The sequence below is a fragment of the Athene noctua genome, chromosome 33 (assembly GCF_965140245.1).
Source record: "Athene noctua chromosome 33, bAthNoc1.hap1.1, whole genome shotgun sequence".
Classification (NCBI taxonomy): Eukaryota; Metazoa; Chordata; class Aves; order Strigiformes; family Strigidae; genus Athene; species Athene noctua.
This window is the reverse complement of record NC_134069.1, coordinates 590,838-618,589: the sequence shown is the minus strand read 5'-3', so window position 1 is coordinate 618,589 and position 27,752 is coordinate 590,838. Positions and strand designations below refer to the sequence as shown.

The 27,752-nt window shown below is 46.2% G+C and overlaps 2 protein-coding genes across 2 annotated transcripts; both read left to right on the top strand.

The window, feature by feature from the left end:
• The first annotated feature begins 6,516 nt into the window (after positions 1-6,516).
• Positions 6,517-12,455, top strand: LOC141972453 (IgGFc-binding protein-like). The gene is made up of 4 exons (XM_074930323.1): positions 6,517-6,583; positions 8,491-9,738; positions 11,110-11,426; positions 12,066-12,455. Exons 1-4 carry the CDS (start codon positions 6,517-6,519, stop codon positions 12,453-12,455), a joined length of 2,022 nt encoding a protein of 673 aa, XP_074786424.1.
• Positions 12,456-12,468: 13 nt separating this feature from the next.
• Positions 12,469-27,000, top strand: LOC141972452 (IgGFc-binding protein-like). The gene is made up of 9 exons (XM_074930322.1): positions 12,469-12,504; positions 12,737-13,369; positions 14,777-15,341; positions 16,977-17,569; positions 17,674-18,247; positions 21,012-21,211; positions 22,334-22,714; positions 22,931-23,217; positions 26,483-27,000. The coding sequence occupies exons 1-9, from the start codon at positions 12,469-12,471 to the stop codon at positions 26,538-26,540; spliced, it is 3,327 nt and encodes a 1,108-aa protein (XP_074786423.1). The 3' UTR covers positions 26,541-27,000.
• Positions 27,001-27,752: the final 752 nt, after the last annotated feature.

The window sequence follows — 27,752 nt, the reverse complement described above, 5'->3', positions numbered from 1 at the left end:
CACCAGACACATACACCCCACACAACACACACAACACACAACACGCACAACACACGCACACCAGACACACAACACACACCCACACACACAACATGCACAACACGCACAACACACACAACACGCACACCAGACACACAACACACACCCACACACACAACACGCACAACACACACAACACGCACACACAACACACACCCCAGACACACGATACACACACCACACACACAACACACAACACACAACACACCCCCCACACACACACAGACACACACCACACACACACCAGACACGCCACACACAGCAGACACACAACACACACAACACACACACCACAGACACACCCCCACACACACACACCCCACACAAAGACACACACAACACACACCACACACAACACACACAGACACACACAACACAAAACACACACAACACACACACCAGACAGACCAGACACACACCACACACACCGCACACACAGACACACACAACACACACCACACACACACCCCAGACACACAATACACACACCACACACCACACACACAACACACACAACAGGCACACCATACACACAACACACACACCACACACAGACACACACAACACACAACACACACACACCACAGACACACCAGACACATGCCACACACAGCAGACACACAACACACACAACACACACAACACACACAACACACACCCCACACAACACACAGAGACACACAAAACACACACCACACACACCGCACACCCCAGACCCACACCACACACAGAGACACACAATACACACACACACAAAACACACAACACACACACAGCAGACACGCCACACACAGCAGACACACAACACACACAACACACAACACACACACCGCCCCCACACACACCCCACACACAGACACACACAACACACACCACACAACACACACAACACACACACCAGACACACACCACACACACCCCACACAGACACACACAACACACACACCACACACAACAGACACACAAAACACACACCCCAGACACACAATACACACACCACACACCACACACACCACACACACAACACACACACCACATACACACCACACACAACAGACGCACACACCACACACCACACACACCACAGACACACACCACACACACCACACACACACCACACACCACACACACCCCACACAGACACACACAACACACACAACACACACACCACATACACACCACACACAAAGACACACACACCACACACCACACACACCACAGACACACACCACACACACACACCACACACACCACACACCACACACACCTAAGCAGTACACCCCCAAAATGTCACACCCACAACCCCCACACCCAAGACCCACCCAACATCCCACACACCCACAACGCACAACACACACGAACGTCCCGTGACACACACACACACACCCACACAAAACACAACACACAACTTTGCACAAAACCACATGCAAAACACGCTGACACCCTCCCACACACACCACACACACACACACACACCACACACACACACACACACACCCCCCACACACACACCACACACACACACACACACAACACACACACACAACACACACCACACACACACACAACACACACACACAACACACACCACACACACACACACACCCCCCACACACACACCCCCCCCACACACACACACAACACACACACACAACACACACCACACACACACACAACACACACACCCCCCCCACACACACACACAACACACACACACAACACACACCACACACACACACAACACACACACACAACACACACCACACACACACACACACACACAACACACACACAACACACAACTTGGCCCGAACATTGCAAAAACTTTGTACTCACACCACGCTCTGACACAACACACACAACACACAACACACAACTTGGCACAAACACCCCCAAAACTTTGTACCCACAACACGCTCTGCCACAACACACACACACACGAAACACAACACACACAACACACACAACACACACAAGTTGGCACAAACTTTCTACCCACAACACACTCCAACAACACACACACCCCACTCTCTCACACAACACACAACACACAACTTGGCACAACCACCCCCAAAACTTTGTACCCGCAACACGCTCTGACACAACACACACACACACAACACACACAAGTTGGCACAACCACCCCACAAACTTTCTACCCACAACACACTCCAACAACACACACACAACACTCTCTGACACAACACACAACACACAACTTGGCACAAACACCCCCAAAACTTTGTACCCGCAACACGCTCTGCCACAACACACACACACACGAAACACAACACACACAACACACACAAGTTGGCACAAACACCCCCAAAACTTTGTACCCACAACACACTCTGACACAACACACACACACAACACTCTCTGACACAACACACAACACACAACTTGGCACAACCACCCCCAAAACTTTGTACCCGCAACACACTCTGACACGACACACACACACACACCCCACACACCCCACACAACACACAATGTGGCACAACCACCCCGAAAACTTTGTACCTGCAACACGCTCTGCCACGACACACACACACAAAACATAACACACACAACACACAACACACAACTTGGCACAAACACCCCCAAAACTTTGTACCCGCAACACGCTCTGCCACGACACACACACACACAACACACAACACACACAATGTGGCACAACCACCCCGAAAACTTTGTACCCACAACACGCTCTGGCACAACACACACACACACGAAACACAACACACACAACACACACAAGTTGGCACAAACACCCCACAAACTTTCTACCCACAACACACTCCAACAACACACACACACAACACTCTCTGACACAACACACAACACACAACTTGGCACAAACACCCCCAAAACTTTGTACCCGCAACACACTCTGACACGACACACACACACACACCCCACACAACACACACAACACACAATGTGGCACAACCACCCCTGCAACACACTCTGCCACGACACACACACACAAAACATAACACACACAACACACAACACACAACTTGGCACAAACACCCCCAAAACTTTGTACCCGCAACACGCTCTGCCACGACACACACACACACAACACACAACACACACAATGTGGCACAACGACCCCGAAAACTTTGTACCCGCAACACGCTCTGCCACGACACACACACACAAAACATAACACACACAACACACAACACACAACTTGGCACAAACACCCCCAAAACTTTGTACCTGCAACACGCTCTGATACAGCACACACCCCACACAACACACACAACACACAACGTGGTACAAACACCCCCAAAACTTTGTACCCGCAACACGCTCTGCCACAACACACACACACACGAAACACAACACACACAACACACACAAGTTGGCACAAACACCCCCAAAACTTTGTACCCACAACACGCTCTGCCACAACACACACACACACGAAACACAACACACACAACACACACAACTCGGCACAAACACCCCCAAAACTTTGTACCCACAACACGCTCTGCCACAACACACACACACACACGCACACAACACACACAACTCGGCACAAACACCCCCAAAAAACGTTGCACCCACAACACCCACTGACATGACACCCCCACACCCCCCCCCCCTTTGGCCCTATTTGTCATCCCTCAAAACTGTGGTTTTTTTAAAAAAAAAAACAACTACTTCCTCCTCCCCCTCCCCTTTTTCCTTTTTCCCCCCTTTTTTAAAAATTTTTTTTCCTTTTTCCTTTTTTCCTTTTTTGTTTTTACTTCTTTTATTTTTTCCTTTTTTCTTTTTTCCTTTTTTCTGTTTTTCCTTCTTTCTTTTATTTTCCCCTTTTTTCTGTTTTTCCTTCTTTCTTTTTTCTTTTTTCCTTTTTTCTATTTTTCCTTCTTTCTTTTATTTTTTCCTTTTTCTTTTTCCCTTTTTTCTGTTTTTCCTTTCTTTTTTCTTTTTTCCTTTTTTCTGTTTTTCCTTCTTTCTTTTATTTTTTCCTTTTTTCTTTTTTCCCTTTTTTCTGTTTTTCCTTCTTTCTTTTATTTTTCCCTTTTTTCTTTTTTCCCTTTTTTCTGTTTTTCCTTCTTTCTTTTTTCTTTTTTCCTTTTTTCTATTTTTCCTTCTTTCTTTTTTCTTTTTTCCTTTTTTCTATTTTTCCTTTTTTCTTTTATTTTTTCCTTTTTTCTTTTTCCCTTTTTTCTGTTTTTCCTTTCTTTTTTCCTTTTTCCTTTTTTCTGTTTTTCCTTCTTTCTTTTATTTTTTCCTTTTTTCTTTTTCCCTTTTTTTCTGTTTTTCCTTCTTTCTTTTTTCTTTTTTCCTTTTTTCTGTTTTTCCTTCTTTCTTTTATTTTTTCCTTTTTTCTTTTTCCCTTTTTTCTGTTTTTCCTTTCTTTTTTCCTTTTTCCTTTTTTCTGTTTTTCCTTCTTTCTTTTATTTTTTCCTTTTTTCTTTTTCCCTTTTTTTCTGTTTTTCCTTCTTTCTTTTTTCTTTTTTCCTTTTTTCTGTTTTTCCTTCTTTCTTTTATTTTTTCCTTTTTTCTTTTTTTCCTTTTTTCTTTTTTCCTTCTTTCTTTTATCTTTTCCTTTTTTCTTTTTTCCTTCTTTCTTTGATTTTTTTCCTTTTTTCTTATTTTTTTCCTTTTTTCTTTTATTTTTTCCTCTTATTTTTTTTTTCAACCTATTAATACACCCCATTTCTACAAAACAACCACCCCACCCATTTTGTACCCCTCACCCCCACTCGCAATTCTGAGGCAATTTCAACCTCACCAGAAAAAAAAAAAAAAAAAAATTAAAAAAATCCTTATTTAGTAATTCAGACCTTTTTTTTTTTTTTTTTTTTTTTTTTTTTTTTTTTGCCATTTGCATCCACCCCCAGCCTGGCTTTAACAAACCATTTTTTTTTCTCCCCATTTTCACTTTTTTTTTTTTTTTTTTTTCCTCGCCAAAAATGATGTCAAAGCACTGGGTGGGTCGGTCCCCTGGGGTCATCTGTATTTGTCTTTTATTTTTTTTTTTTTTTTTCCCTCCTCTTTCTGCAAAAAGTAATAAAGGGAGGAGCAGGAGCCGGTTGCCCCGGGGTCGCTCTCGGTATTTGCATCAAGGATTTGAGGGAAAAAAGGAGCTTTTTTCGGGCCAGATAAAAAAATAGAGGCAGGTAAGCTTAAATATTTATTTTATTTTATTTTTTAATTTTTTTTTCCCCAGAAAAGAGCCCAAAGTGCATCTGGAAGTTGCTGAGATTCTCCCAACCCCCGGGTTTGTTCCAGGTAGCAGCTGAATTTGACCATTTCTGAGGGGATTTTGGGGGGAAAAAATGAGGGAAAGGGGGAGAAAAGGGGGAAAAGAGAGGAAAAAGGGGACTAAAGGGAAAAAAAGGGGGAAGAAGAGGAAAAGGAAAAAAAGTGGGAAGTGGAGGAAAAAGAGGAGATTTGGGGGGGGAGATGGAAAAGGGGGTAATGGGGAGGAAAGGGGAAAAAGGGAAGGAAGTGGGGGAAAAGGGGGGGGAGAGGAGATTTGGAGAGGAAAAAGGGTTAATGGGACAAAATAAACAAGAGAAAGAGGGAAGAAAAGAAAAAAAGGGGAAAAAGTGGAAAAAGCGGGAAGGAAAAAAAAGGAAAAGAGAGGAAAGGGTAAAAAAGTGAGGAAAGGGGGAAAAAAATAAAAAAGGGGGAAGAGAAAAAGAAAGGGGAAAAGGGTGAAAAGGAAAAAAAAAAAAAAGAGGGGGGGAAGGGGAAAAAAGCAACACTCTCAGAGGAAAGTTCAAATTTTGTAAAAATTTGGAGGGGGACCCAAATGCATCATCCTGGGTCTGTTTCCATGGAGATGTGAAGCAACTGGGGGAGGGGGCGGTCCTAGATGGGTGGGAGGGCGGGTGTAAAATTTGTAAAAAAAAAAAAAACAAAACCGATTTTGGGGTCAGGTGTAAGTTAAATGGAAAAAAAAAAAAAAGATTTTTGGGACGGCTGTATGCGTAATAAAAATAGCGATTTTTGGGATGAGTATGAGTGAAAAAAAGCCGATTTGGGGGTCAGGTGTAAGTTAAATGGAAAAAAAAAATGTAGATTTTTGGGACGGCTGTATGCGCAATAAAAATAACGATTTTTGGGATGAGTATGAGTGAAAAAAAGACGATTTGGGGGTCAGGTGTAAGTTAAATGGAAAAAAAAAATGTAGATTTTTGGGACGGCTGTATACGCAATAAATATAGCGATTTTTGGGATGAGTACAAGTGAAAAAAAAAAGCAGATTTTGGGGGTGAATGTGAGTGCAAAAAGCAGACTTTTGGGGTCAATGCAATAAAACAGTTATTTTGTGGATGAGTTCAAGGGAAAAAAAATCAGATTTGGGGGGATTTGTGTGAGTCTGAGCGCAATAAACTTCAGAATTTTGGGCCATGGGCAAACAGAAGTGTAATTTTTTTTAAAAAAAAAAAAAAAACAACAAGATAATTTGATAATTTTTTTACCTTTTGCAGCCAAAACACCATGGAGGGCAGCCCGGGTTGGGGAAAAGCTGACGTGCCACTGCGGATCCGGACCATCATGCTCTGGGGTGAGTTCAAACGGGGTGGAGAAACATGTCATAACCTGTAAATTAAAAAAAAAAAAAAAGTGATTTGCCACAAAATAAGATTTTTCCCAGTCCAAGAGGCCACAATTTGCACCCCAACCCCACGCGGTGATGGAGAGGAGAGAAAACGCCTTAAAATTCCCAATTTTTCCCTTCGAATCCCTCCATCTGGCACAAAACCCACCCAAAAAACCTCATCTTTTGCCCAGCGAATTAATTATTATTTCTTCCAATCGCTTTTTTGTTTTTTTCCAAATTATTATTTCTTCAAATTGATAGTTTTTTTAGCTGACGTCTCTTCGAAACAATTTCTTCAATATTTGTTCAAATCAACGGGCCTTAGTCCTCCAACTTGATCACCCGTCACGTCAATAGTCCAACAGATCGAAAATACGTCAAATCGATGTTAATTCAGATTTTTAGTTGTCAAAAATCGTAGCTCAGCAGGTCAGAAGTCCATCAAATCAAAAGCCCATCGAATCAAAATTCCATCAAATCAACGTTAATTCGAATTATTTCACCAAAATAATATCCCAGCAAAACAAAAATCTGTCAGAAGGCCACCAAATCAGAAAGCCATCAAACCAAAAGTCCGTCAAATCAACCAATTCAAATTATTTCACCAAAATAACGTCCATCAAAAGTCCATCAAATCAAAAGTCTGTCAAATTAAATTCCATCAACTCAGAAATCCGTCAAATTCAAACTCCATTAAATTAAAATTCCATCAAATCGATGGTCATTCAAATGATTTCACCAAAATCATGTCCCAGCAAATCAAAAGTCCATCGAAAGTCCGTCAGATCAAACGTCTGTCTAATCAATAGTCCGTCAAATCGGAAATTCGAATGGTTATTTCTCAAAAATAACGTCCCAGGAAATCAAAAATCCATCAAATCAATCAATCAAATTGTCATTTCTCCAAAATAACGTCCCAGGAAATCAGAAATCCGTCAAATCAATCAATCAAATTGTCATTTCTCCAAAATAATATCCCAACAAATCAAAAGTTCGTCAAATCAATCAATGAAATTGTCATTTCTCCAAAATAACGTCCCAGCAAATCAAAAGTCCGTCAAATCAATCAATCAAATTGTCATTTCTCCAAAATAATATCCCAACAAATCAAAAGTTCGTCAAATCAATCAATCAAATTGTCATTTCTCCAAAATAATATCCCAACAAATCAAAAGTTCGTCAAATCAATCAATCAAATTGTCATTTCTCCAAAATAACGTCCCAGCAAATCAAAAGTCCGTCAAATCAATCAATCAGATTGTCATTTCTCCAAAATAATATCCCAACAAATCAAAAGTTCGTCAAATCAATCAATCAAATTGTCATTTCTCCAAAATAACGTCCCAGGAAATCAAAAGTCCGTCAAATCGATCAATCAAATTGTCATTTCTCCAAAATAACGTCCCAACAAATCAAAAGTCTGTCAAATCAATCAATCAAATTGTCATTTCTCCAAAATAACGTCCCAGCAAATCGAAAGTCCGTCAAATCGATCAATCAAATTGTCATTTCTCCAAAATAACGTCCCAGCAAATCAAAATTCTGTCAAATCAATCAATCAGATTGTCATTTCTCCAAAATAACGTCCCAGGAAATCAGAAATCCGTCAAATCAATCAATCAAATTGTCATTTCTCCAAAATAATATCCCAACAAATCAAAAGTTCGTCAAATCAATCAATCAAATTGTCATTTCTCCAAAATAACGCCCCAGCAAATCAAAATCCCCCCCAAATCCCTTTTCCTCATCCACCACGACTAAACCCCGGTGCCACCTCAGGCCCAACCTGAGTCCTGGCCCCCATCTAGGGCGGCCAAACCTGACCTTACGGGTGACGAAGTCAACTCCTCCTCTTCCTCGGGCTCTTCCAGTTTTTTTCTCCTCGCTCCACGTGGCCGCGTCAGCTCCTCATCACCTGGGGGAAGACTTTGTGGCGGCCTTTATGCAAAACGGTTTGCAGCAGACCCTCAACAGCGACTTCAAGCTGCTGATCACAGGTTACTCGCCCTTCACCTCCGTCACCATCTCCATGAAGAAGCCGGGTTTGAGGATGACGGTGCAGGCCACCACGGGCCAAACCGTCTTGGTGAAGATCCCGCCCCAAGCGGAGATGGTGGGAAGTAAAACCTTCGACAACACCGTGGTGGTGAAGGCCAACAACGCCGTCTCCTTGGTGATGGTCAACGAGAAACCCACCTCGGTGGACTCCACCGTCGTATACCCAGCGCATAGTTGGGGCACCGAGTATCACGTTGTGACCCCCAACGTGGGCACTGATCGCTACGGGGAGTTCGTGGTGGCCACGTGGGATGAGCCGACCACGGTTGACGTCTACCTCAAAGCCACGGTGACCTTCCAAGGCCGGTCTTACTCCCGGGGCTCTGTTCTCTCCATCAAGCTGGAGCCTTTCCAAGCAGCCCAGCTCCAAAGCCCATCTGACATGTCCGGCACAAGAATCGTGGCTCAGAAACCCGTGGCCGTCTTCACCGGCCACACTTGCTTGGCCAGATTTACTCACTGCGACCATTTGGCGGAGCAGCTCCAGCCCGTTACCAGCTGGGGCACCGCTTTCATCGTGCCGCCGTTGCCTTTCGAGACTCAGTCTGACATCATTTACGTCTCCACCTCCCAACCGACGCGCGTGGAGTCTCAACACGGGGCCACCAAGACCCTCCGGGAGCTACGGCCCAATCGAGCGACGCTTTACGGGCTCCAGGCCTCAAACACCTTGTACCTCTCCGCCAACGCCGGCATCCAGGTCATTTTTTTTGCCGACGGCAGTAACAAAGACGCCGTCTCTTACGAGCCGTTTTTTATGACCATCCCAGATGTCTCCAGCTACTGCCACTCCTACAATATCCTTACCCTGGACGGTTACGATAATTACGCCCTGTTGATAGCCAAGACCTCGGAGACGACCGGAATGATGCTCAACAAAACGCCCTTGAGAGACGTGGCGTGGAAACCAGTCCCGGGTACCGATTATTCCTGGGCCGGGCAGAGTTTGGGGACTCAATTTTCCGTCCATACGGTGGAACACAAGACATCTCCCTTCGGTTTGCTCAGCGTGGGGATCCGGGAGCAAAAAGCCTACGGGTCAGCGGCAGTTTGTGACAGCGGTGAGTGTCCCGTGGTCACCCCCAAGTCCTTTCCCCCTCCTTTTTCCTCCCTTCCTGCCCCCTCGCCAAAAAAAAAAAAAAAAACACGTAAAGCAAAACCACAGATTTTTAAGAGGCAAAATTTCCTTCCCGGAGCCGAGCGTCCCCCTTCCATCCCCACAGCGGATAAAACACGCGTCTCAAAAAGCATCTAAACTCGGTTGGTTTGGGCTGAAACTCAGCTTTTCTTTTGTAGCACAAGGATAGGCAGGTCTAAAAGGGGATAATTAATCCGGCGTGGCTGTGGCCCGTTTTAGGAGAGGATATTTCTCCGATAAATGTATAAATAACCGAGGAGTAAATCATCTGTAATTAAAGGAGCCTCAAGCGATCAACCCAGATGTTGAAATCTAAGTTTAAATTGGCTAAACCTACCCGGGATAAATTTTTATCTATAAATAATCGATAAATAAATCACCTGTAACTAAACAATCAATGAAAGGAGCCTCGAGCGATCGACTCAAATATTCAAGCCTAAGCTTAAAGTGGCTAAACTTTCCGGGGATAAATTTTTATTTATAAATAATCATTAATAATTAATCTGTAATTAAGCAGACAGTGAAAGGAGCCTCAAGCGATCGACTCAAATATTCAAGTCTAAGCTTAAAATGTCAAAACCTACCCGGGATAATTTTTTAATCTATAAATAATCCATAAATAAATCATCTATAATCAATCAATCAATGGAAGGAGCCTCAAGCGATCAACCCAGGTGTTGAAGTCTAAGTTTAAGATGGTGAAACCTACCTGGAATTATTTTTTTATCTATAAATAATCAATAAATAATTAATCTGTAATTAAGCAGGCAGTGAAAGGAGCCTCAAGCGATCGACTCAAATATACAAGTCTAAGCTTAAAGTGTCAAAACCTACCCAGGATAATTTTTTTATCTATAAATAATCGATAAATAAATCATCTAAAGTCTAAGTTTAAGATGGTGAAACCTACCTGGAATTATTTTTTAATCTATAAATCTATAAATAAATCATCTATAATCAATCAATCAATGAAGGGAGCCTCAAGCGATCAACCCAGGTGTTGAAGTCTAAGCCTAAAGTGGCTAAACCTACCCAAGATAATTTTTTAATCTATAAATAAATAATCTACACTCAAACAACCAATGAAAGGAGCCTCAAGCGATCAACCCAGGTGTTGAAGTCTAAGCTTAAAGTGGCTAAACCCTCCTGGGATAAATTCCTGAGTTAAAATATTAGAGATCCGCAGGCGCCGGCTGCCCCCCTGCGACACCGGTGCCGCCCGCGCTGTCCCCGAGGCCACACCCGGCAGCAAACTCCCCCCCCCCCCCAAATAATTCCGTGCGTTTCCTCGCAGATCCCTGCCGGCTGGTGAAATGTCGAGCGAAGGAGACGTGCAAGATGGAGAAGGGGGAGGCCTCGTGCGTGCACGACTACATGGGAACGTGCATGGGGTCGCAGGCCCCGCAGTATCACACCTTCGACGGGATGAGCGTGGACATCCGGGGCGGCTGCGCCTACACCGTCGCCAAATATTGCGGCAACGACCCCGCCCTGGCGCCTTTCCTCGTGGAGGAGAAGAAGAGCGAAGGCCGCTTGAAGGAGTGGTTGACCAACATCTACGTCTACGCCTACAACATCTCCATCCACAAAGGAGAAGGAGGCAAAATCCAGGTGGGTTTTTCCAGGCTTTTTGTGCCGAGTCTAAGAGGATAAAACATCACGGCGGGCGAGGTTGAAATTACAAAGCGAGGAGAACCACCGAAACGAGAAAATATCGGGAAATTTCGCGCTACGAACCACGACGTGGCTGCTTTGCAACTGCCTCGAGGTGTTTTCCGTTCAACCACGCTCACTTTTTTTGCTTAAAATCAAGAAAATAAAAAGCCGTTTTAAGGCCGCGACTCTACTGCGAGGCCGGTTTTATCCGTGGGGTCGGCCAACCGTGGCGATCCACCACAAAAAATGGAGCCTAGACCAGCTTTTACGTGGTCAGATGAGGTTCCTACCAGCCCTAGAGTTCGCTGGTTTTAACATAAACAAGACTTTTAAGCTCAGAAATGGAAGGAGATGGTTCTCCCGCCACACATTTGGGGCTTATCTCCAAGACGTGGGGCAAAAATTGCTGGTTTAGGCTTGGGATTGCTTTTTTCCTGAGAGAAATTTCTCTTCCTGAGTGAAATTTCTCTTTCTGGTTGTACCGCTATGCTTTCTGGGGGCTGCGAACTCGTAGCAGAGCGACAATTTGTTGAGATTTAATAATTTATTTTTTTTTTTTCTCCTTTCCCTCTCCCTCCTCTCCACCTCTCAAAGGTCAACAACCAACTCACCAGCCTCCCGGTTACCCTGGACTCTGGGAAAATCCAGATTTCCCAAAACGAGGGTCGGACCATCCTGCAAACGGATTTTGGGCTGCAGGTGACTTACGATGAAGACTGGGCCATCATGGTGGCGGTGCCCAGCAGCTATTTCGGAGCCACCTGCGGACTCTGCGGGAACTTCAACGAGGACGCGGAGGACGAGTTGACGCTTCCTGACGGCGCTCAAGCTGCCAGCGTCGAGGACTGGGCCGAGAGCTGGCGAGATCCCTCCTGCCAGGAGGATTGTGGAGACCAGGAGACGCTGCAGGAGACGGGAGGTTGTGGTGAGTTCAGATGGGGAGGGGGCCCAAGTATTTTTGGGGGGAGAAAGAAAAGGGATTGACACGGGGATCGCGATGCGAGTTGCTGCCCGGCCCAGAATGTTGACGCTTGTAGGTATCAACCAACAGCTTGTTGTGTTGCTCTTTTCAGGCCAAATCACCCCAAAATGCACCTTATCCGGCTTCATACGGCCAAAACACACGGAATTATGTTGGGGATCATCCCCGCGGGGTGTCTCGGGGGCTCCAAATCCTTTGTAGGCGTCAACTGAGCCAACGTAAAGCCCCTCTAAGGAAAGCCTTTGGCTCATACCTCGTGTCAACCCCTTTTTATTTTATTTAGTTTTTGCCTGAGATCTTCTCAAATATCATTTCCACAGCTCAGAAATGCCCCGAAAACAGCCACTTCGAGGCCTGTGGGACGGCGTGCCCCGCCACCTGCGCCGAGCCCAGACCCCCCGCCTCCTGCAGCAAGCCCTGCAGGGCGACCTGCCAATGCGACCAGGGCTTCGTCCTCCACGCCGACACCTGCGTCCCAGCGGAGACCTGCGGTTGTTTCCACAACGGTCGCTCCTACAAGGTGAAGGAGGAGTTTTGGGAAGGCGGGACTTGCCAGAAGCGGTGTCGATGCGAGGCGGGGGGCGAGGTGGTTTGCAAGAAAGCTGGGTGCAAAGCCCACGAGAAATGCGTCACGGCCAACGGCGTGGCCAACTGCCAAGCGAGCAAACACTTCACCTGCATCGGGACGGGTGATCCTCACTACACCACCTTCGACGGCCTGAGATACGACTTCCAAGGGACCTGCATCTACCAGTTCGCCGCCCTCTGCACCCAAGACCCCAAACTGGTCCCTTTCACCGTCAAGGTGGAGAACAACAACCGGGGTAGCAAAGCCGTGTCCTTCACCAAAACCGTCACGTTGGAAGTTTACGGCAACGTCATCAGCATGAGCCAGGAGCACCCGCGCAAGGTCAAGGTAGGTGTCGGCGAATTAGTGGCTTATTTGTTGTGTTTTCCCCCAAAATATTTATTTTTTTCCCCCACATTCATGCTTCGCTGGAAGCATTAAATTCTGCCTGCTGTCTCCAGAGGGAGCCCTGAGCAGCCGGTTTGGGTGAAAACACTTAAAGAAGCTCATAAAAAATAAAAAAAATTAAAAAAAAAACCCTACAACTTGTTTACGCCGCGCTCAAAACAGCCGATTTTCCCTCTCGGGCCAACGAAACGAGCGGAAAATATCCATGAGTAACAGCAAAAATACTTCCACAATCAAAAGCATCCGCTTCGCTTGACGCCTTCAGCTACCTTTTTTTAAATTTTTTTTAAATTTTTGCTCCCGCGCGGCTTCCTGAGTTCATATTTTTCTCCCCGACAGCTGCAAAATGACTCAATTAATTTGGGAAAGGTTCAATCCCCGCCTCGTTGTAGCCTCAAGTGTTGCACAAAAAGGCTTGGCTGCAACTTTCCTTTTATTTTTTCTCGCAGCGCGTTAATATTTTCCACCGAATATAAAAGCGTGTGCCTGGAAACGCGAAAGGGTGGGTTTTTGGGGGGTTTTTTTTTGGGTCAGAAACACCCAAATCTTGAGCAATTTGCGGTTGATCGTAAAACCCCTCTCCATGCAAAACATTTCCCCCAAAATCCCCCAAATCTTGAATGATTTGAATCTTCCCAGAAATTCTTCCCTGTGCAAAGGGTTTTGCAGAACCACCCAAAACTCAAGTAATTGGTGTTTTATCCCAAAATTATCCCCGTGCAAAATTTTTCTTAAAAATACCCCAAATTTGACCGGTTTGAATTTTCCCAGAATTTCTCCCTGTGCAAAGGATTTTGCAGAACCACCCAAATCTTGAGCAATTTGCATTTTATCCCGAAATTATCCCCGTGCAAAACATTTATCAAAAATGCCCCAAATCTGATTGATTTGAATTTCCCCGGAAATTCTCCCTGTGCAAAGGATTTTGCAGAAACCCCCAAATCCTGAGAAATTTGCATTTTATCCATAAATAATCCCCACGCGTAGTGTTTATCAAAAACATCCCAAATTTGACTCATCCGAATTTCCCCAGAAATTCTCCCCGTGCAAAGGATTTTCCAGAACCACCCAAATCTCGAGCCATTTGCCTTTCATCCAGAAATCATCCCCGTGCAAAACATTTATTAAAAACACCCCAAATTTAACCGATTTGCACCTGCCCAGAAATTCTCCCCGAGCCAAACCTTTTTTTTTTTTTTTTTTTGCAAAACCACTCGAAGCTGGTTGAGATTCCGAAATCTTCCCCGTGCAAAACATTTCCGCGACAAAACGAGCGGCTTGCACCAGACCTTTGCCAACTGGTGGCCCCCCCAGTGACCCCACCACCCCCCTCGCATTTTTCCCCAGGTCAACGGGGCCTTCGTGGAGCTCCCGTTCACCCAGAAGGGCCAGTTCGAGCTCTACCACAGCGGCGTCCACGGTTTTGTCCGCACCGCCTTCGGTTTGCGGGTCAGCTTCGACTGGTACAGCTACGCCCGCGTCCTCCTCCCCGAGGCCTACGCCGGCGCCGTCTGCGGCCTCTGCGGCAACGCCAACGGCGACGCCGACGACGACTTCATCACCCACGACGGCAAACGGGCCGCCGATGAAATCCAGTTGGCCAACAGCTGGAAGGTGGGAGACGTCCCCGGTTGTTCGGCCGGTTGCGTGGGGGATTGCCCGGTGTGTAACGAAGAGCAGAAACAACCCTACCGCGGTGATAGTTATTGCGGGGTGATCGCCAGGAGAGGGGGGCCCTTCCGGGCTTGTCACCGCGCCCTCAACCCCGCGCCATTCCTCGAGGATTGCGCCTTCGACGCCTGCCACTACAAAGGCCACCGGGACACTTTGTGCAAAGCCATCGCCGCCTACGTGACAGAGTGTCAGAGCCACGGCGTCGCCGTGGAGGCCTGGAGGACCCCGTCCTTCTGCGGTGAGCAGGGCCCAAAGGCCATTCCCCCCCCCGCCCCCCCTCCCTTCCCCACTTGGCCATAAAAATCAATTTTTAAGCGCAACCACCCACTCTTGCCTTTGCTCAGGGCCAGCGGAAACACAAACCGCCTCCAAAATCGGGTTTATTTGCCCCGTTTCCAACATAAACGTCACAACACAATGACTTTATCCACTCCCTCCGCAGCCCCGAGGCCAAGGGATGAGTTTAGATACAAATACGGACGCGGGGAAATTCCCTCCAACTCGTTTCCAAGGCAAAATTCCTTCCTTCATGCAACGGTGCAAAATAATCCCTCCGGATTCTTCCCTGACGCAAGGAAGGGGAATGTAAAATTCGTCCCAATGGTTCTCCAGAGAGATGAGGATGCCCAACCACTCGTAATTTGTTGGATTGGCACCCTCAGCTTTCAGCCGACACAAAAAAAAAAAAAAAAAAAAATTATCTGCCTCGTTTCCAACCCTTCTCTCCAGAAAAAACGATTGCAAGGAAGGGAAATGCAAAAGAAATCAAATAAATCTGCGTTCCTCACCTCGTATTTAATTAACGCAAGGGAAGGAAATGCAAAATAAATCCTCATCGCCCTCCACATATTTCATTAATTCAAGGCAGGGAAACGAAAAAAAAAAGCTGCATTTCTCGCCCCGTAATTCATTAATGCAAGGAAGGGAAATGCAAAATAAATCAAATAAATCTGCATGTCTCACCACATATTAATACAAGGAAGGGAAATGCAAATTAAATTTGCATTTCTTTTTATATATTTCGTTAATGCAAGGAAGGGAAATGCAAAATAAATTCTCATCGTTCTCCATGTATTTTATTAATTCGAGGAAGGAAAGTGCAAAAGAAATCAAATAAATCTGCATTTCTCTCCCCATAATTCATTCATGCGAGGAAGGGAAATGCAAAATAAATCCTCATCGTTCTCCACGTATTTTAATTCAAGGAAGGAACGTGCAAAATAAATCTGAATTTCTCACCACGTATTAATGCAAGGAAGGGAAATGCAAAATAAATCCACATCGCTCCCTACATCTTGATACAAGGAAGGGAACTAAATCAAAAGAAATCAAAAGAAATCAAAAGAAATGCAAAATAAATTTAAAACAAATCTGCATTTCTCACCACATATTTCGTTAATGCCACGAAGGGAAATTCGAAATAAATCCTCATCGCCCTCCGCATATTTTAATACAAGGAAGGGAAATGCAAAATAAATCTGCATTTCTCTGGACATATTTCGTTAATGCGAGGAAGGGAAATGCAAAATAGATCAAATAAACCTGAATTTCTCACCTCGTATTTGATTAACGCAAGGAAGGGGAAAGCAAAAGAAATCCTCATCGCCCTCCGCATATTTTATGAACTCAAGGAAGGGCAACGCAAAAGAAATCAAACAAACCTGCATTTCTCACCTCGTATTTCGTTAATTCAAGGAAGGGAAATGCAAAATAAATCCCCTTTGCCCTCCAGAGCGATAACGATGCTCCGCCACCAAAGGCTTGCCTGTATTTTCCCCCCTAAACCCTCGCCGCAACGAGGGAAATCCTCACCCCGACGTTTTCAGCTGCAAACCCGAGCGGAACCTCGCGTTTTCTCCTCCGTCCCTTGCAGGCCCCTCCTGCCCCCCTCACTCCCACTACGAGCTCTGCGGGAGCAGCTGCCCGGCCACGTGTCGTGGCCGACCAATCCCCGAGGACTGCGCGTCGACGCTGTGCACCGAGGGCTGTTTCTGCGACGAGGGTTTCGTCCTCAGCGGCGACGAGTGCGTGCCGGCGGGCGAGTGCGGCTGCGAGCACCTCGACCGCTACTACAAGAAGGGCGAGGAGTTCTACGCCTCGTGCAGGGAGAGGTGCCGTTGCAAAGCCGACGGGGCGGTGGAGTGTCAGGAGGTTTTCTGCGGCGCCCACGAGGAGTGTCGAGTAGAGGACGGGGTGTTGGGGTGTTACCCCGCCGGCTACGGGAGGTTGGTGGTGTCGGGGGACCCGCACTACGTGACGTTCGACGGGCGAGCCTTCGACCTCCTGGGTTCCTGCACCTACGTCCTGGCGCGGGTCTGCAAGCCGGATCCGCGCTTGGCGAATTTCTCGGTGTTGCTGGAGCACGAGGTGGGCGGTTGGGGCAACGTGGCCTTGGTGAAGAGGGTGGTCACCACCATCCACGGGCACGTGGTCGCCATGGAGAGGGGACGGAAGTGGGAGGTGACGGTAAGTTGGGAGGCCCCGAGGTTGGGCATGATGCTCCGGCGTGCACACGCGCGTGCGAAATCCCCTTGGGGCACGTGTGCAAACCCTTCGCCATCTTTACGCAGGTGGACGGGGAGCGCTACACGCTGCCGCTGGTGATGGAGGACAAGAAGCTCCGGATTGGTCAAGAAGGGAACAACATCATCCTCCAAACTACCGCCGGCCTCCGGCTCCTCTACAACATGGCCACTTACCTCCTCGTCACCGTCCCCGACACCTACCGGGGCCGCGTCTGCGGATTAGGTGGCAACTACAACGGGGACCCCGGTGACGATTTCCAGCTGCCCGGCGGGTCCCTGGCGCAGAGCACCGAGGAATTCGTCACCTCCTGGAAGGTGCCAACAGAGGAGGGAGCGTGCACCGACGGCTGCAAGGGCAAGGGCTGCCCCATGTGCGATGCCACCAACACGGCTCCCTACGGCGCCAGCGACTCCTGCGGGCTCATCCGGGACGCGGCGGGACCTTTCGGGCCGTGTCACCCGTGGGTGAGCCCGGTGGAGTATTTCAACCACTGCCTCTACGACGTCTGCGCTGCCGGCGGCGACCGTGACGCTCTGTGTCACAGCCTCCAAGCCTACGTCGCCGCTTGCCAAGCGGCCGGGGCCGAGATCAGAGGGTGGAGAACGTCCACGTTTTGCCGTAAGTGCTCCAAAATATCTCCACGGAGTCGCTTCAACTCCTATTTTCCTCCAAAGCTTCGTTTTCTCCCCACAATACCCTTCAATTTTTACAGCCGTGCCTCCATTTCCCCCACAAAACCCTCCAATTTTCACAACCGTGCCTCCATTTCCCCCACAAAACCCTTCAATTTTTACAACCGTGCCTCCATTTCCCCACAAAACCCTTCAATTTTTACAACCGTTCCTCCATTTCCCCCCACAAAACCCTTCAATTTTTACAACCGTGCCTCCATTTCCCCCCACAAAACCCTTCAATTTTTACACCCGTGCCTCCATTTCCCCACAAAACCCTTCAATTTTTACAACCGTGCCTCCATTTCCCCCACAAAACCCTTCAATTTTTACAACCGTGCCTCCATTTCCCCACAAAACCCTTCAATTTTTACAACCGTTCCTCCATTTCCCCCCACAAAACCCTTCAATTTTTACAACCGTGCCTCCATTTCCCCACAAAACCCTTCAATTTTTACAACCGTTCCTCCATTTCCCCCCACAAAACCCTTCAATTTTTACACCCGTGCCTCCATTTCCCCACAAAACCCTTCAATTTTTACACCCGTTCCTCCATTTCCCCCACAAAACCCTTCAATTTTTACAACCGTGCCTCCATTTCCCCCACAAAACCCTTCAATTTTTACACCCGTGCCTCCATTTCCCCCACAAAACCCTTCAATTTTTACACCCGTGCCTCCATTTCCCCCACAAAACCCTTCAATTTTTACAACCGTGCCTCCATTTCCTCCAGAAAATCCTTCAATTTTTACAACCGTGCCTCCATTTCCTCACAAAACCCTTCAATTTTTACAACCGTGCCTCCATTTCCCCCACAAAACCCTCAAATTTTTACAACCGTGCCTCCATTTCCCCCACAAAACCCTTCAATTTTTAAAACCGTTCCTCCATTTCCCCACAAAACCCTTCAATTTTCACAACCGTGCCTCCATTTCCCCACAAAACCCTTCAATTTTTACAACCGCGCCTCCATTTCCCCCACAAAACCCTTCAATTTTTACACCCGTGCCTCCATTTCCTCACAAAACCCTTCAATTTTTACAACCGTGCCTCCATTTCCCCACAAAACCTTCCATTTTTACAACCGTGCCTCCATTTCCCCACAAAACCCTTCAATTTTTACAACCGTGCCTCCATTTCCCCCACAAAACCCTTCAATTTTTACAACCGTGCCTCCATTTCCCTCCACAAAACCCTTCAATTTTTACAACCGTTCCTCCATTTCCCCCACAAAACCCTTCAATTTTTACACCCGTGCCTCCATTTCCTCACAAAACCCTTCAATTTTTACAACCGTTCCTCCATTTCCCCCACAAAACCCTTCAATTTTTACAACCGTGCCTCCATTTCCCCACAAAACCTTCCATTTTTACAACCGTGCCTCCATTTCCCCACAAAACCTTCAATTTTTACAACCGTGCCTCCATTTCCCCCACAAAACCCTTCAATTTTTACAACCGTGCCTCCATTTCCCTCCACAAAACCCTTCAATTTTTACAACCGTGCCTCCATTTCCCTCCACAAAATCCTCCAATTTTTACACCCGTGCCTCCATTTCTCCGACAAAACCCTCCAATTTTTACACCCGTGCCTCCATTTCCCCCACAAAACCCTCCAATTTTTACACCCGTGCCTCCATTTCCCCCACAAAACCCTTCAATTTTTACACCCGTGCCTCCATTTCCCCCACAAAACCCTTCAATTTTTACAGCCGTGCCTCCATTTCCCCACAAAACCCTTCAATTTTTACACCCGTGCCTCCATTTCCCCCACAAAACCCTTCAATTTTTACAACCGTGCCTCCATTTCCCTCCACAAAATCCTCCAATTTTTACACCCGTGCCTCCATTTCCCCGACAAAACCCTCCAATTTTTACACCCGTGCCTCCATTTCCCCCACAAAACCCTTCAATTTTTACACCCGTGCCTCCATTTCCCCCACAAAACCCTTCAATTTTTACAGCCGTGCCTCCATTTCCCCACAAAACCCTTCAATTTTTACAGCCGTGCCTCCATTTCCCCACAAAACCCTTCAATTTTTACACCCGTGCCTCCATTTCCCTCCACAAAACCCTTCAATTTTTACACCCGTGCCTCCATTTCCCCCACAAAACCCTTCAATTTTTACACCCGTGCCTCCATTTCCCCCACAAAACCCTTCGATTTTTACAACCGTGCTTTTTTTTTTCTTTTTTTTGTTTTTCGACACAAACTCGTCTCCTTTCTCCAGCCCAAAGACACACAAATCACCTACATAACACCACGCAAGGCTGCCTTTCGCTTAACTCCCTCCTAAATCTATCAAATACCCCAGAAATTACTTTTTTAAACCTCCCAGAAAAGCTCGCTTTGGGGTTTCGTTCACCTATTTCCCCACCGAAAACACCCCAGGAGAAAAAAAAAAAAAAAAAAGAAAAAAAAAAAAAGAAATTCCAGCTGTCCTCTCCCTGCAAAACTTTAATATTTCTGTCAAACGAGTTTGTGACGGGCGTCCCGCTTTGCCTCCAGGTGATTAGTGATACGCAAATGCTTTAATTTGCATGTTAAAAGCAGGATTTGATTTGATTTACCATCTTTTGGCGCCATCAGAGATGCCCAAGAGCATTGGAGATGCTCTACCAGGTCCAGAAAAAAAAAAAAAAAAAAGTGATTTTCTGGGGATAATAATGTTATTTTTTTTCCCCTTTTTTTTTTTTTTTTTTCTCCTCCAGCCCTTTCCTGCCCACCCCACAGCCACTACGAGCTTTGCACCCGCACTTGTGACTTCACCTGCTCCAGCCTCTCCGTGCCAGCCCCGTGCAGCTGGACGTGCTTCGAGGGTTGCCAGTGCGACGATGGGTACCTCTTCGACGGAGAGGCCTGCGTGTCCCTGGAGCGGTGCGGCTGCACGCGCCACGGGCGGTATCTCAAGGTGAGGTTGAGCAGCAAGGCTTGGCCTTGATATTTTTGGGAGAAATCGGGTAGAAGAAGGATGGTGGGGTGGGTTGGTCCAGCTGGATGATGCAACTGGTTTGGGGACTCAACCTTCGATGAGTTGGGTGTTCCCAACTAGAGGATACAACCGGTTTGGGGCCTCAATCTTCAATGAGTTGGGTTGTCCCAACTGGAAGATACAACTTGTTTGCGGCCTCCATCTTCGATGAGTTCGGTTGTCCGAACTAGAAGATACAACTGGTTTGCACCCTCCATCTTTGATGAGTTGGGTTGTCCCAGCTGGAGGATACAACTACTTTGCGGCCTCCGTCTTTGATGAGTTGGGTTGTCCCAACTAGAGCGTACAACTAGTTTGGGGCCTCAGTCTTCATTGAGTTGGGTTGTCCCAACTGGAAGATACAACTGGTTTGCACCCTCCATCTTTGATGAGTTGGGTTGTCCCAACTGGAGGATACAACTAGCTTGCCACCTCCATCTTTGATGAGTTGGGTTGTCCCAACTGGAAGATACAACTGGTTTGCACCCTCCATCTTTGATGAGTTGGGTTGTCCCAACTGGAGGATACAACTAGCTTGCCACCTCCATCTTTGATGAGTTGGGTTGTCCCAACTGGAGGATACAACTAGTTTGGGGCCTCAATCTTCAATGAGTTGGGTTGTCCCAACTAGAAGATACAACTAGTTTGCGGCCTCCATCTTTGAGGAGTTGGGGTCTCAATCTTCAGTGAGGTGGGTTGTCCCATCTAGATGATGCAACAGGCTTGGGGATTCCATCTTTGATGAGGTTGGTCACCCCACTTAATCAATGCAACTGGTTTTGGGACTCAATCTTCGACGAGGTGGGTTGCCACTTGGTTTTAAGGGCGCACGTCCAAAATAACGCAATTAATAACATCCAAAAATGCATATTTTTCTCCGCCGGACCAGGGGAAAAAGGATAATTCATTCATTGAGTTGCACAAACTCCACCAAATCCATCTCATGGATTTTTTTTTTTTTTTTCTTTCTCTGGGATTTCTTCCCTCCTCGAAGGTGGGAAATTGCCCCAAATTCTGGAGAGGGTGAACATCCGGATTAACCCCTGAGCTTTTCCTTTCCAGGCGGGTGAGACCATCATCTCCAGCAACTGCTCCAGGAAATGCAACTGCGACCTGTCCCGGGGGCTTGTCTGTGAGGCCACGCAGTGTCCCCCGGACGAGGTCTGCGCCACGCGGGACGGGGCGCAGCGCTGCGTCAAGCGCGAAGGCCGGTGCCGCCTCTCCCCGGGGGCCTCCTTGACCACTTTTGACGGCGTCGGGGGCAAACTCCTGGCCAGCGGCACCTACAAAGTGGCCGCCCTTTGTAACGAGCAGTCACCCGATTGGTTCAAGGTGGTGGTGGAAGTCAGCGAGTGCCGGGACAACAACATCCCGGCCGCCGCGGCCGTCTTCGTCTTCTTCCGCGAAGCTTTTATCACTGTCAATAACAACATGGAGGTGTGGGTAAGCCGGGGGAGGGCACGGGCAACCCTTTGCAGATGAGCAAGATGAGTAATTAAGAGGTAGAATTTGGGTGGGAGTTACCTCCTCTTCCTCTAGACGCCCTCAGGTGTTCAACCCCAACGATATCTTTGTGCCCTACTATTTTCCCGGGGTAGTTTGGGATTTATTATTTTTTTTTCTTTTTTAACCCGTTTCCGTCATTTTTCCTCGTTGCAGGTCAACGGTCTTTTCACCCACCTTCCAGCTGCCGTGTCCAAAGCCGTTTCCTTGAGCGCGGCGGCGGGGAACGTCACCGTCTCCCATTCGTCGGGGATGGACGTGCTCTTCAGCCCCAACGGGGAGGTGACGGTGAACGTAGGGGCCGCCTTGGTCAACCAACTCTGCGCTCCCTGTGGCAACTTCAACGGTGACCCCAGGGATGACCTGAAGTTGCCCGACGGCCGGGCCGTGAGGAGCATTGCGGAGGTTGTTGACGCCTGGAAAGCCAGGGATTTTGCGGGATGGTGAGTGAGCCCCCCCAAAAACATCCCCCCCCGCCTTAACTATGGGTTGGTATTTTTTTAAGCCCGGGCAAGCGAGAGGGTTGGGAACGACCTCCGTGGGGCGTCAAGGGGTTGGGTTAGGGCGGCATCCGGGAAGGATTTCTCCATCTTCTTTGGTTTCATCCACAGCGACTGACACACAAACCCAAGGAAATTATTCCGGTAAGTGACTCTTCTCCTCCTTCGCTGCCACATTTCACGCTACAAATGCTCCTGCAGCCCCGTGACCCTCCCTAATGAAGTCCCTGAATAATTGGGGGTGTCAGGGGACCAGCCTTGGGGAGACGCCCAACGCCTTATCCTCCACGTGGGCCGTTTTGTGTAAAATAGGTCTTGACCAAAATCATGGGAGGTTGGTTGTTGGTTTTGTTGTTTTTTTTTTTTTTGTAGAATGAAAAAACTCCCTGCCCACGGGAAGGTTTTGGGTTGGGTGTTTGTTTTGGGTTTTTTTTTTTGTGTAGAATGAAAATTTGAGCCAAGATCAAGCTGAAAAGTAAGTTTTTAGGTAACACAGAGGGTTTCTTCTGCTTCGTTTTCTGCCCGGGGGTGTCCCCGTGAGAAGCAGAACGCGCCGAGATTGACGGTTGAATTCGGAGAGATTGCAACGCGTGTGGAAAGGTCGGGGTCAATATAAGGGAATTTTGCCCAATATAGGATGATTCCAGCCCAACTTAGGGCCTCCTTGCAAAAAAAACACAGCGTGGTTTTGCCAAATATAGGGCGGATTCGCCAAATACGGGGCGACTTTGCCAGATACGGGGCGACTTCGCCAAAAAATAGGGTGACTTTGCCAAATATAGGGTGATCTTGCCTCACGCGGAGCGATCTTGCTGAATACAGGGCGATTTTGCTAAATAAAAGGTGATTTTGCTGAATATAAGTCAATTTTACGGAATATAAGGTGATTTTGCTGAATATAAGGCGATTTTGCTAAATACAAGGTGATTTCCCTGAATATAAAGTGATTTTTGATAAATACAAGGCAATTTTGATGAATTTAAGGCAAATTTTCTAAATAGAAGGCAATTTTTCTAAATATAAGGTGATTTTGATAAATACAAGGCAATTTGGCTAAATATAAGGTGATTTTTCTAAATACAAGGTGATTTTACTGAATATAAGGCGATTTTTGCTAAATACAAGGCGATTTTGTTAAATACAAGGCGATTTTCCTAAAACAAGGTGATTTTCCTAAATTAAGGTGATTTTACTGAATATAAGGCAAATTTTTGAAATACAAGGCGATTTTTCTAAATATAAGGTGATTTTGCTAAATACAAGGCGATTTTCCTTAAACACAAGGCGATTTTCCTAAAATAAGGTGATTTTACTGAATATAAGGCAAATTTTCGAAATACAAGGTATTTTTACTGAATATGAGGCGATTTTCCTGAATACAAGGTGATTTTACTGAATATAAGGCAGCTTTATGGAATATAAGGCAATTTTGCTAAATAGAAGGCAATTTTGCTGAATATAAAGCGATTTTTGACAAATATAAGGCAATTTTGATGAATTTAAGGCAAATTTTCTAAATAGAAGGCTGTTTTTCTAAATATAAGGCAGTTTTGCTAAATACAAAGCAATTTGGCTAAATATAAGGTGATTTTCCTAAAATAAGGCGATTTTACTGAATATAAGGCAAATTTTCTAAATGCAAGGCGATTTCGTTGAATACAAGGCAATTTTTGCTAAATTTAAGGCAATTTTGCTAAATACAAGGCGATTTTCCTATAATAAGGCGATTTTCCTATAATAAGGCGATTTTACTGAATATAAGGCGATTTTTGCTAAATATAAGGCAATTTTTCTCGAATATAAGGCGATTATTCTAAAACGAAGGCGATTTTACCGAATACAAGGCGATTTTGCGAAATACAATGTGATTTTGCTAGACACAAGGCGATTTTGCTTGAACATAAAGTGATTTTTTGCTAAATATAAGGCAATTTTGATTATTTTAAGGCAAATTTTCTAAATACAAGGCGATTTTACTGAATATAAGGCAATTTTTGCTAAATATAAGGCAATTTTGCTAGAATGTAAGGCAATTTTCCTAAAATAAGGCGATTTTGCTGAATATACGGCGATTTTTGTTAAAGACAAGGCAGTTTTGAGGAATAGAAGGCAATTTTTCTAAATACAGGGTGATTTTATTGAATACAAGGCGATTTTTGCTAAATACAAGGCGATTTTCCTAAAATAAGGCGATGTTACTGAATATAAGGCAATTTTTCTAAATACAAAGTGATTTTACTAAATACACGTCAATTTTGCTAAATAAAAGCTGATTTTGCTAAATACAAGGCGATTTTACTGAATATAAAGCGATTTTTACTAAATACAAGGCGATTTTGCTAGAATATAAGGCAACTTTTCTAAAACCAAGGCGATTTTACCGAATATAAGGCGATTTTGCCAAGTACAATGTGATTTTGCTAGACACAAGGCGATTTTGCTGAATATAAAGTGATTTTTTGCTAAATATAAGGCAATTTTGACGAATTTAAGGCAAATTTTCTAAATACAAGGCTTTTTTTTTTCTAAATACAAGGCAGTTTTGCTAAATATAATTTGATTTTACTCAATATAAAGCGATTTTTGCTAATTACAAGGCGATTTTTTTTTTTAAATGCAAGGCCATTTTGCTGAATAAAAGGCGATTTAGCCAAATACAGGCGATTTTGCTGAACGCAAGCTGCTCCCCCTCGCCCCCTCCTTTCCCCCCCGGGGCCATCCCTCACCCCACCCCTTCCCCAGACCCCTCCCCACCGCGCTGCCTGTCCCCCACGACACCCCCAAACCAACACCCAACGCCCAAACGTAACGCCACCTCTACCCCCCACCCCACGAGGACGCTCCCGACGGAGATCGGAGCCAAGCTACAACACCGGGGCGGTAGGTGGGGAGGGAACACCCTTTTTTTTTTTTGTTTTTTTTTTTTTTGTTTTTTTTTTTTCCTCGTGGGCGACATCCACAAGGTGAAAGATGAAGCCAACGAGGTCATAGCCAAGCTTGGAAACTTTCGAAGCACGATCCCACGCGCGGGGACGGGCTCAACCCGATTAAAAACCACATTTACATCGAACAAAACTCACCCTTCCGGAAGGGGAAGACTCAACTTTCTCCCCGCGGGGACGCGATGATGATGATGAGGTTGAGGAAGGGCTGTTGGTTCCTCTTCAAAGGGGGTCCCTGATGGCTGCCGGCGTTTCCTCTCTTGCAGCCGCCCCTCCGGCCTCGTGCGGATGGAAGTGGAAGCCCCCGTCTACCCCGTGCAGTAGGGCCAAACCACGCGGGGACGGAGGCCAGGGGACGGTTTCCGCACACCCACCGGCTCACGCGCTTCTTGTAAATACTCCTGAGGAGGTTTTCGTGCCTGTGGAGGCACCAACCGGCGCCTCAAGTTGAGTTTCTGCGAGCGCAGAAGGAAAACCAGCACTGAGCGACGACCGACGTCTGCGGCAGCGGGTCAGGCGGCCTCAAAGACCTGCAGAAAAAAGGGCAAACGCTTGATCTGGCCTCAAATCAGTGAGAAAAAAAAAAAAAAAGAGTATTTTAAAGACTTGATCTACTTCAGGTAGAACCCGAAGCTTAGAGGATCCATCTGTGGTGGAGGGGCCTGAGGGAAAGCGAAATAAACACCTCAAATATAGAAACGTAAAATAAACATAAAATTGAGATCGAGAGTCCCAAATCGCAGCCGTTTTTCCTCAGAAATGCACTGTTCCTGTCGACTGTTTTCAGTATAACGCTGCCTGCCGTTGGGTAAATCAATAAACCCTTTGTACAAAGGTTTTGGTTTTGTTTTGGTTTTTTTATTGTGGGTTTGGTTTCGCTCGGTAAATTTTGGGGTGAGGGAAGGTGGGAAAAAAGAAAAAAAAAAAAAAAAAAGGGAATTATCTTCTGTTTCTACTGTTGGTGGGGAAAAAACATTTTTCCTGTGGGGAAACACCTTGATCTGGAGTGAAAAATATCCACGTATTCCCCGTGGGGAAAACAAACCCAACGTGTCTCCCATGGTCAAACAACCCACCCGACACCTTTCCCACGGGGAAACACCTCGATTTTTCCATGGGGAAACATCCCGAAATACTTCCCGTTGACGAAACACCCCAAATTTTTCCCGTTTTGAGAGCGTGGCTGAACCACCGTGGGAGCGAGACACAAACACAACCTCGGCTCCCGTGTTACTTCACGCGGGGAGACTGCAACGGGCTGAGTAATTAAAAGCAAATAAAGAATAATGAACAACCTGGCGGGGGGGGGGGAAGAAAAAAAAAAAAAAAAAGAGAATTGGCTGCTCGATAAGTAAATTCGTGAGCTTGACGAAGCCAGGAATTTGCTTGAGTTGGCAGCAGCCACGTGCACACGTCCCTGCGCATCCACTGTCCCTCTCTCTGGGAGGTTTTTTTAAAGTGTAACGCTTCTATAACCTCATTTTTGAAACATAAATAAATAAAAAAAAAAAACCCAACCAAACAACCCCGAAAAAA